This window comes from Amaranthus tricolor, chromosome 7 (genome assembly GCF_026212465.1).
Source record: "Amaranthus tricolor cultivar Red isolate AtriRed21 chromosome 7, ASM2621246v1, whole genome shotgun sequence".
Lineage (NCBI taxonomy): Eukaryota > Viridiplantae > Streptophyta > Magnoliopsida > Caryophyllales > Amaranthaceae > Amaranthus > Amaranthus tricolor.
This window is the reverse complement of record NC_080053.1, coordinates 20,991,571-21,004,082: the sequence shown is the minus strand read 5'-3', so window position 1 is coordinate 21,004,082 and position 12,512 is coordinate 20,991,571. Positions and strand designations below refer to the sequence as shown.

Below are 12,512 nucleotides of genomic sequence, written 5' to 3'. Positions count from 1 at the left end.
ATATATATATATATATATATATATATATATATATATATATATATATATATATATATATATATATTATTTTCGTTTTTTTATTATTTAAAAAATCTTATCAATTTTAATTATTATATGACTATTATTTAATTAGTCTATTCGATATTTTGAGATGGTTAAAAGATGCTATTGGTTACTTAAATGCAATGTTTAATTCTAATATGATTTAGTTTATGACTATTTTATGCAAGTCATTTATATTTTTTATGACAAACAATTTTTTTTGTTTAAAATTTTATCAAATAAGTTTACATAATTTTATGTCAAACTTCATTTTGAAGTTTGTTATTAAAAGTTGCAAAACTTCGTAATATATATATATATATATATATATATATATATATATATATATATATATATATATATATATATATATATATATATATATATATATATATATATATATAGGTAATATTTGTTTTTATTAGCATAAATTGGTATGTAGTTTTTTTTTATTAAAAATACTCATAATTTTGTTTTGTATACTATATGTACGAAAAATTTGCCCTTTCATTCGAAATAAACAAATAAAAGGATAAATATAACTATATTAAATATATAATAAAATATTTTGTCTTTCTTTATAATTTATTTGTCATAATTTTAATATGTTGGTTAAAAACACAATAATAATTTGCGGCATTATTTTTTAAATTAGATGATAAAGAAGTATAATATGCAAAGGATTGAAGGAGTGACGGTATAACTGTGTAAGAAGTGACAAAGACTAAGGAAAGATTTCAATATAAATTTTTTAACTTATGTGCCTACTATTTTTTACTAACAGGGCAAAAATCATTAATCATTTTGAAATATAATTTTGTTTTTAATATAACGTGGGTATCCGACTCAATGTATTTTGTGGCCTATGACCCGATCCGTATCATATTATCTTAAGTATCATCATTTAAAGGAGTTGAGTCTTCAATCTCCCTCGTAATGAAAGTTAAACCATATTTTCCTAAATAATATTTTAAGTATAAAACATGTATATAACCATATTTAAAGCCGTAGCATATTATAGCAATGTATGAAGATTAAGACATTTAATAACATTGTTAATTATATTACCACCTACCAAATCGGCCGTTAAATTACAAGTTAATACAGTTAAATCAGAAAATGTACCCGCCCATTTATCTTGGAGGGCGGGAATTATCGAGGTGTATGGAATAGAGGTGTTCATCGGTGAGTTCGGGCGGATAGCAGACCGAGTAGTACATAAAAAATCCACCCGCGGGCTCAAATATTCAAAAGCCCGATGCGGGCTTTTTTTTTGTCGCTACCCGCCCATTTTTAAACCGGTCGGAACCTGCGGGTATAGGCGGGTATTTATTATATAAAAATTAAAATATAATACAAATTATAAAGTTAAGTTTTAATAACAATTAAAATACAATACATTGTCCAAAATTCTCCAAATACATAAAAAGTCTCAAAATACTCAAATTACATGAATATAAACATTATGTTGGATAAAATCCAACAAAAACATTGCATCATCGATTTATCTTACTACGGAGTACGAAGTTCAGACATATATCTCTCCAATCATAATAAATTAAAAAAATTATTAAAGTGGGTATGAACACTATAAACTAAAGTTGGTTATGTAGTAGACTAGTAGTACTAGGCAGTAGACTACTAATTTCATAATCGATAGAATTAATTATTTGATAATTAATATATTAAACTTAGCGGGCGGGCGGGTATACCCGCGGGTATTTTTTCGCGTTGCTACTCGCCCATTTATCTTGGCGGGCGAGGATTTTCGTCCAAATTTAAATTTTTTTTTAAAAACGTTGTCCATGTCCGACCGTTTTTCGAGCCGAATGGGTCGAGCCTGACGAGTAGGCCGCCCATGAACAACTCTAATATGGAAGCATCCATAACACATACTCTTATTAATTACCCGTACACCTTTTAGAAAAGTCATGTGTAGAGTTATGTATATTGTAACAACATGCTTTGTGGAGCTAGCATTTTAGGGTGTTTACATTGTGTATCTAGCATTTTAGAGTTATGGTGTATTAATGTAAGTATACAACTATATGTAGGTATACTTTGTGGAGCTAGATAGCTTAAATGTAGAACAATTTAGTGATGGATCAAGGATGATGATGTTATGCACGGAGTTCAAGCTCGATGGACTATAATTAATTGCATGACAATTTATTTTCTTAAATAAATTTAAATTTAAATCTATAAATTGTTGTAATTAATTACTGTCAGCGAGTTGTATTATTTTTAAGGCTCCAGTTAATTAACTAGACCTTGAGAGAGAATACGTACTTGTGTATCAACTATAAAAAATTGCGCATAATTACAAAAACAAATATCATCTTAAAGTTTCTTATTTTGGTATAAAGATTAATTTAATGAAAATTTTCAATACTTATTTTATTTAGTTTTATATTTGTTTATAAATATAAATTTCCACGCAATCAATTGTGGCTTTATTAAAAATACTTGTCTAATTTAACATTAAATTTATTTAGGAAAGTAAATTGTCACGCAATAATCAATTATAGTCCTATTAAATTAATACATTTGGCAAAACTCTATGAACTCGCCATAGTTATTTTCCAGTTCTTTTATTAATAATTATGATCATAATATTTTCCAGTTCTTTTCACTACTAACTTTCTTTTAATATTTTTAAAATTTATCAATTATCTAAAATATTTATTAATTACATTTTTGCAATTCTTTTATACTCATGACATTTCCTCCATCAAATTTCTCAATCACTAAAATAATATATTTATTATCTAAAATATTATATTTTTCATAATTTCAGTAAATATTTCTTATGAGAACAATTGTAAGGAGAATATATTAGCTTCTTTAATGCTTGTTACGTAGAAGTCATATGTACTACTAGGTATAGTTATGTTGGGTAAATTGTAGTAACACATTAGCTTCTTTAATGATCACAATAGAAGAAGGGTGTTGCTAAACTTCGCCACCCTTTTCATTTTTTCGCCACCCCCCTCCAAATGAAATTACGAATTTGCCCCTAATTTTTTAAAAATTACAATTTTGCCACTCATTTCAAATTTTTTATTTATAATAATAATAATAATAATAATAATAATAATAATAATAATAATAATAATAATAATAAAAACAATAATAATAATTATTATTCAAAAAAAAAAAAAAAAGTTGAGTCGCCCAAAATTGGGCGACTGAACCATGGTTGAGTCGCCCAGATCTGGGCGACTGAACCATGGTCCAGTCGCCCAATTTTGGGCGACTCAATTTTTTTTTTCTTTTTGGAAATTAATAATAATAATAATAATATTAATACTAATAATAATAATTTATTGATTAATGTGGTCTATTAGCTTAGTTGGTTAGAGCGTTGTACTATTAACGTGAAGGTCACAGGTTCGAGACCTGCACAAGCCATTATTTAATAATTATTAATTTTTTATCACATTTATGATAAAAAATTAATAATCATTAAATAATGGCTTGTTCAGGTCTCGAACCTGTGACCTTCACGTTATTAATACAACGCTCTAACCAACTGAGCTAATAGACCACATTAATCTATAAATTATTATTATTAGTATTAATATTATTATTATTATTATTATTATTATTTTCCAAAAAGAAAAAAAAAAACATTGAGTCGCCCAAAATTGGGCGACTGGACCATGGTTCAGTCGCCCAATTTTGGGCGACTCAACTTTTTTTTTTTTTTAATAATAATAATTATTATTGTTTTTATTATTATTATTATTATTATTATTATTATTATTATTATTATTATTATTACTGTTATTATTATTATTAATTTTATTTATTATTATTATTTAATTTTATTATTGTTGTTTTTATTATTATTATTATTATTATTATTATTATTATTATTATAAATAATAAATTTGTAAGGAGTGGCATTTTTGTAATTTTTTAAACTACAGGGGCAAATACGTAATTTTAAGGGGGGGTGGCGAAAAAATGAAAAGGGGGTGGCGAACTTTAAGGATTGGGTAGAAGAATTCTTTTGGTTTTAGCTTTTATCTTCACCTTTTTTTTATGGAGTAGGCTTTGTATGAATAAGGGTGAACATTAAATAGGGTAGATTGTTTATAATAAATCAAATAATGCTTGATTCGCTGCAAATAAACCCACACCTATTATTTACTTTTAAATAAACTAATCTATTAGTATATTTGCTAAAAATAAATCGACCTAAGTTTTGTAACAATCTTCAAAACTTTTTTGTAAGTCCATAATTAAGAATAAATAATAGTTGAATTTATATTCAGCAATTATACCGATTAGGTAGGCTTTTCTAAAAATAAGCAATAGTTGGGTTTATTTTCAGCAATCGAGCAAAGGTTAGTTTATGTTTAACAGTTTCCCCTAAATAGTATGTGTCAATCTTAGACTAAAAAAAATATCTCATGTTATACTTAATACTCTCTTCTATTCAGCACAATTGTCATGTTTTCTACTAACTTAATTAAAATATTCTTTGTTAATAGTTGTTGTTTCCATATTTTTGCTGCTAACTTTTTATTTAATATTTTTAAAATTTTTATACTTATGCCATTTCCTCATCAAATTTATCAATCTCTAAAATAATATATCTACCATTTAAAATAATTTTTCTTAATTTTTGTAAACATTTCTTATGGGATCGGAATAACTGTAAGAAAAATATATTAGTAGCTTTAATGCTTGTTACTAGAAGACTAGTCCTATTAGCCATACTCCTAAACGAAGGCATATGTACTACGCACAATTAGGTTTGGTAATTTGTAGTAACACATTAGCTGCTTTAATGATTACAATTGAAGATCACTTTAGAGTTATGGTGTGTTAATGTAACAACACATGTTTTGTTTTGATCAATGGAAAAAGTATGTGTACATTGTGGAGCTTTATGGCTTTAATAATCTATTTGGTTATTGCAATTAATTGATGGTAATAGAAATTATTGATTGTTTAAATTTTTATGATATATGTCATTTAATTTCCATGGTAATGAAAATTCGACTATAACAAAAAATTGTGTTCCCAACTTTTCATTACCATCAATACCACATTTTCAAATGATAAATTAATTTTAATTTGTGAAGAAAATGAGATTTTGGAAAGATAATTAGCAATTAAGCATGTCATTAAATTTAGATACTCTCCTGTGAGACGGCCTTAGCCATGCAACCGGCCCAAGCCCAATAATTTTTTAAAAATACTCTGACATACTAATGATAAGACTTAAAAGGACTATTTAAAGACTTTAAAATCCAATTTTAAGACTTAAAAGTTCAATTTTAAAGTTTTTAATATCTATTTTAATGTTTGTGTCATCCTACTTTAAAGTAGAAATGAGAATTTTAAGTCTTGCAATTGGTCATTAAGTCTTAAAATTGGTTTTTTAAGTATTGAAATTGACCTTTTAAATCTTAAAACTGTTAAATTTCATAACTTAAAATGTCATTTTCAAATTCTTGAAATTGGTCTTTTAACTCTTGAAATTGACAATATATACTTACTCATTGTTCTGCATTTAAGCCATTTTAGTTCCACAATGTATACTTACTTATTCCATTCATTAAAACATGTGTTGTTACATTAACACACCATAACTCTAAAATGCTAGCTCCACAATCTAAACATCCTAAAATAATAGCTCCACAATGTATGTTGTTAAATGTACATAGCTCTAAACATGACTCTTCTAAAAGGTGTATGGATAATTAATAAGACAATCATGGATGTTTCCATATGCCTCCGTACTATAGATCATATGTAGCAGTAGTACCATATGATTTACCAAATTTATAAAACTAAAACTCCAATTTATAGAATTTCAGAAACCAATACTCTAATACAATTAACTTTTAGTTACTCTTTATAATTCAAAATAATATACCATGCATACGATAAAAAATAGGAAAAATCACTTAAAGTAACTAAAATTGTTATGATTTTTCTACAATAATGCTACCTATTTATTAACCATGATTAATTCCAACTTTGGGTGATATTTTTCCATTGTAAATTCGATAACCGGATGACTTCTTAGACTAAGTTTTTTTATTAAAAAAAGATAGACGTCGAAAAAATGCATGAAAAATGTTTTAAAAATTTTTAGATTCTTTTACTATTCGGAATTTTTTTATGTAAATTTTAAAAAATTTTCTCTAAGTTTACATTAATTTTCAATTTACATTTTTAGCAAATTACTTACTATGACAGATCATCAAGTTATCCGAGTTTACTCTAGAAAAATACCTTTTAAAATTGGAATTATTTATGGTTAATCAATAGGTGTAATTATTCACCCATAATAGTAGAAAATTAGTGAAAATAAAATTTAGTCTAGCTTCGAATTTGATGTAATGACCATCTTAAAAAAAATAATAAAATAAAAAAATATTTTGCACGACTTACTAATTGTTATCCATGACGATATATTATTTACTCTCCACTACGCTAGCTTACACTTTCTCAATAAGTCTAATAAAGCTTATGCCTAATACTTTTATTGTGCTCCACTATTCAATCACCTATTAACTATCATATATACCCTCTTTCACTCTCCCTTTCACTTACTTACATTTTTGAGTAGGATTTAGAATTTAAGTAGCCCATCTCCTTTCTTTCAAAAATAAAAAATAAAAAAAAAAGTAGCCCATCTCTAATTGTAATGTGTATATATAGTGGGGGTGACTTAGCTTGTTATTTAAGCTGAACTCCCACATCTCTCCTAATCTCAGAAAATAAAAAAGATGGCTAATCAAATAACAATGTGGATCTTAATAATCTCGATGATTTGTGCGGTGGAATGTTTAGAAATAAGTCTAAACCCGGTGTCCTCTCCGGAATCTGATATAAGTAGCAGTCCCAATCCTTCTTTAGATTCTTCATTATTATCATGCTTTGCAAAAATAAGCTATGATTGTGCTTTCAATATTATAGGAAACGATATGTTGTTTACTACACATATGAATGTGAAATGCTGCCAACAACTCATTGAAATGGGACAAAACTGTTATAATATGATTCTACAAGACATGGTGGAGGAATTTCATTACCAAAAAGCCATGCAAATGTTGGAAAGGAGTGAGCACCTATGGAGTCTTTGTGTAGCTTCAATCTCTAGTGTTGGTACATCAATGGTGCCAGATCTTACGACATCACCGTCCATGGATGTTCGTGATGAGAACGTGTCCCATTTTGTAAATGTACTCTTGCCTATGATAGAGATCGGATTGATTGGCTGGAACTTGATTCACCACTGACTAGTTGATATATTTTGTGCGTCTTTCTCGAGCCAAAAGGATCATCTATCTCCTCAAAGCTTAATTATAATTTTTATGAGTATGGTTTTATCTATAATGTGTATGTTCTCTTGTATGTTAAAATTTAAGTGTTTACGCTTAAATTTTATTAGTTATCTATTGAGTGTATTTGATGTTAAATAAATGTTTTATTATCTATTAATTAGTGCATGTTACTTCATAAATAATTAATAATCTATCTATCTATCATAATTCATATCAGTGTTGTGTTATTATAATGTATTGATTGTTTTATTTAGTTACTATAGCTTTGACCTCATAATCATTTTCTCTTCTACTTCTTTACTCCAATGTTGTTACTTTATTAGAAAATATATATTTTATTTTCGTTTTTTCAATTATTTATAAAATCTTATCCATTTTATTTATTAAATGAGTATTATTTAATTAGTCTATTCGATATTTTGAGATGGTTAAGAGATTCTATTCGTTACTTAAATGCAATGTTATGATTAGTTTGTGACTATTTTATGCAAGTCATTTATATTTTGTATGGAAAACAATTTTTTTTTTGTTTAAAATTATATCAAATAAGTTTACATATTTTTATGTCAAACTTCATTTTGAAGTTTGTTATTAAAAGTTGCAAAACATTTGTAATATATATATATGTAATATTTGTTTTTATTAGCATAAATTGGTATGTTATTTTTTTTTATTAAAAATACTCATAATTTTGTATTGTATATTTTATGTACGAAACATTTGCCCTTTCATTCGAAATAAACAAATAAAAGGATAAATATAACTATATTAAATATATAATCAAATTTATTGTCTTTCTTTGTAATTTATTTGTCATAATTTTAATATGTCGGTTAACAACACAATAATAATTTGCGGCATAATTTCTTTAATACAATCAAAATAGCAAAATTTACATTGAACAAAGATAAACTTGAAAATTAGATGGTAAAGAAGTATAAATGCAGAGGATTGAGGGAGTGACGGTATAACTGTGTAAGAAGTGACAAAGACTAAGGAAAGATTTCATTGTAAATTTTTTAACTTATTATTTGGTGCCTACTATTTCTTAATAACAGGGCAAAAATCATTAATCATTTAGAAATATAATTCTGTTTTTAATATAACACGTTGGTGGGTATCCGACTCAATGTATTTAGAAATATAAAGTTGAAATGAGAATTTTAAGTCTTGCAATTGGTCATTAAGTCTTAAAATTGGTTTTTAAGTATTGAAATTGACCTTTTAAGTCTTAAAACTGTTAAATTTCATAACTTAAAATGTCATTTTCAAATTCTTGAAATTAGTCTTTTAACTCTTGAAATTGACAATGTATACTTACTCATTCTTCTGCATTTAAGCCATTTTAGCTCCACAATGTATACTTACTTATTCCATTCATTAAAACATGTGTTGTTACATTAACTCTAAAATGCTAGCTCCACAATATAAACACTCTAAAATAATAGCTCCATAATGTATGTTGTTAAATGTACATAACTCTAAACATGACTCTTCTAAAAGGTGTATGGATAATTAATAAGACTGTCATGGATGTTTCCATCTGCCTCCGTACTATAGATCATATGTAGCAGTAGTACCATATGATTTACCAAATTTATAGAAGTAAAACTCCAATTTATAGAATTTTAGAATCCAATACTCTAATACAATTAACTTTTAGTTACTCTTTATAATTCAAAATAATATACCATGCATACGATAAAAATTAGGAAAAATCACTTAAAATAACTAAAATTGTTATGATTTTTCGACAATAATGCTACCTATTGATTAACCATGATTAATTCCAACTTTGAGTGATATTTTTGCATTGTAAATTCGATAACCGGATGACTTCTTAGACTAAGTTTTTTTATTAAAAAAAAGATAGACGTCGAAAAAATGCATGAAAAATGTTTTAAAAAATTTCAGATTCTTTTCCTATTCGGAATTTTTTTATGTAAATTTTCAAAAATTTTCTCAAAGTTTACATTAATTTTCAATTTACTTTTTTAGCAAATTACCTACTATGACAGATCATCAAGTTATCCGAGTTTACACTAGAAAAATACCTTCTAAAATTGGAATTATTTATGGTTAATCAATAGGTGTGATTATTCACCCATAATAGTAGAAAATTAGTGAAAATAAAATTTAGTCTTGTTTCGAATTTGATGTAATGACCATCTTAAAAAAAAATAATAAAATAAAAAAATATTTTGCACGACTTACTAATTGTTTTCCATGACGATATATTATTTACTCTCCACTACGCTAGCTTACACTTTCTCAATAAGTCTAATAAAGCTTATGCCTAATGCTTTTATTGTGCTCCACTATTCAATCACCTATTAACTATCATATATACCCTCTTCACTCTCCCGTCCACTTACTTACATTTTTCATCCCATACTAAGTTTAAAATTGGTGCAATATATTCGGTGTATGCTAAGCAAAATACAAGACCTAATCACAAATCCTACTTCATATTAGTCTAAGAATGAGGCATACTATTTAATGTTTACTCTTATTTATACAAGGCATACTCTATAAAGAGGATTCACAAATTCTCATTTAAAATGGTTTAATTTCAACATGAGACATTAATTTGCCCAAAAATTATGATATAAAGCAAAAATATTTTATGTAATTAACAAATTAAACAATAAAAAAATGATCAATGGTCACATCTTAGAAAGGGATTGTAAGTACATTATACATAACTCTACACATGTGACATGACTCTTCTAAAAAGTGTGTAGGTTATAGGAGTATGTTTCATGGTTGCTTCCATTACCTCGGTACTAGATCATGTTGTAATGGTCATCACTTAGATACTTGAATTCAAATGGAATCTATTTATATTATTCAAATCCATTTTCTATTTTTACAAGCACTTTAACTCCCATTTATAGAGTGTCAAAACCAATATTATGATCAAACTAATAAAAATAATTTTAATAACTCTTAATTGACCAAAATAATATAAACAAACATAAGATAAGAAAATAAAATCCTATTCACGTCCGATATTAAATCAATAGTTAGCCTAAATGAAAATATAGATTCTCGTCTAGAATTTAATTTAACAATTCATTATATAAGCATCATAAAAATATATCAAGTATAATATATGCTTAGTGAATAATAAAATAATTTGCACCACTTCTAATAGTTTTTCTCATTAGACTAAACTTTCTACTCTCCACTTCACTATTACAATCACCTATTTACTCAAATACCCTCTTCACTCTTTATTCTTTTTATGCAGGGCTCTCACAAGGGGTGTTCAAAAAAACCCGGCTTGCTTGACCTAATATGCCCACCTGTTGATCCGAATTCTAAATGGCGGATCAATATTAAAAAATAATATGATACAAGTCAGGTCATAGGCCACAAAATACATTGAGTCGGGTATCCACCAACCTGTTATATTAAAAACCATATTATATTTCTAAATGATTAATGATTTTTGCCCTGTTAGTAAGAAATAGTAGGCACCAAATAATAAGTTAAAAATATTATAATGAAATATTTCCTTAGTCTTTGTCACTTCTTACACAGTTACACCGTCACTCCCTCAATCCTCTGCATATTATACTTCTTTATTATCTAATTTTCAAGTTTATCTTTGTTCAATGTAAATTTTGCTACAAAATACTTATTTTGGTTGTATTAAAAAAATTATGCCGCAAGTTATTATTGAGTAGTTGCCTTACATATAAATATTATACCATAAAAATTTTTTAAAAATTAACATAATTAAAAACGGCTACCCGGTATCCTAATCCAATTTATTCGAGTACCCGATATTTGGATACCTGGATAAATCGGGTCGGGACACGGGACGTTAAAATAGATACTCGACAAACCGAGTACTCGACTTTTCGATTATCCGAAATGCTGGGTACTCAATTATTAGGTAGTCAAATGGGACCACATGTGTAGGAGAGAGAGTCCAATATAACATTTGAGATGACTTGACACAATATTAAAACGGGACAATTGTGTTGAATAGAAGAGAGTATTAAGTATAACATATGGTTAGTGAATAATAAAATAATTTGCACCGGTTCTAATTGTTTTTCTCATTAGACTAAACTCTTCACTCTCCACTCCACTATTACCATCATCTATTTACTATTATATACCATCTTCACTCTTTATCCTCTTTATGCAGGGCTCTTACAAGTTTGGGGTAAAATCGATTACATTTCTCCAGTTCTCCTTGTGAAGGGAGTACGAGCATGGATAGTTCATTACCTTCCCTCATATAGACCCTGCTTTAAATAGAGCGGGACTTTGGGTATGATAATGATGATACCCTCTTTACTCTACCCTCCACTGACTCACATTTTTCAACCCATACTCCCTAAGTTTAAGGTTGGTGCACAAAATTTTATTATACACTAAACCAATTCAACACCTAATCACACTTTCTACCAAACATTCTACAAGTCTAAGATTGACGCATACTATTCAATGTTCACTCTTATTCATATAAGACCTACTTCATAAAAAAAGGTATGATAAAAACTAAAATCAAAAGAGAACAAACATTTCATTTCAAATAAATGATTTCAATTATGAAGTCATAATGAAGAATTAAAGAATGACAAGGTTTGGGATATCATTCTCAAATCCTTATCTTTAACCACTTTTATAACGATGGTGGATTGACTCAAATTCAAATTCAAACTTTTGTTATTTGCCAAACACTAAATTTGAGTCAAATCTATATTTGCAAATGAAATCATGTTGTAATGGTCATAACTTAGATACTTGGATTCAAAAGGAATCTATTTATATTATTCAAATCCATTTTCTATTTTTACAAGCACTTTAACTCCCATTTATAGAGTGTCAAAATTAATATTATGATCAAATTAATAAAAATAATTTTAATAACTCTTAATTGGCCAAAATAATATAAACAAACATAAGATAAAAAAAATAAAATCCTATTCACGTCCGATATTAAACCATTAGTTAGCCTAAATGAAAACAATATTATATTTCTAAATGATTAATGATTTTTGCCCTGTTAGTAAGAAATAATAGTCACCAAATAATAAGTTAAAAATATTATAATGAAATCTTTCCTTGGTCTTTGTCACTTCTTACAAAGTTACACCGTCACTCCCTCAATCCTCTGCATATTATACTTCTTTATCATCT

General features: G+C 26.9%; 1 protein-coding gene across 1 annotated transcript; it reads left to right on the top strand.

Annotated features, from left to right (window-relative positions):
* Positions 1-6,663: 6,663 nt before the first annotated feature.
* LOC130817346 (uncharacterized) lies at positions 6,664-7,361 on the top strand. Its single transcript, XM_057682991.1, has one exon. It carries the CDS (start codon positions 6,795-6,797, stop codon positions 7,305-7,307), a length of 513 nt encoding a protein of 170 aa, XP_057538974.1. The 5' UTR covers positions 6,664-6,794; the 3' UTR covers positions 7,308-7,361.
* Positions 7,362-12,512: the final 5,151 nt, after the last annotated feature.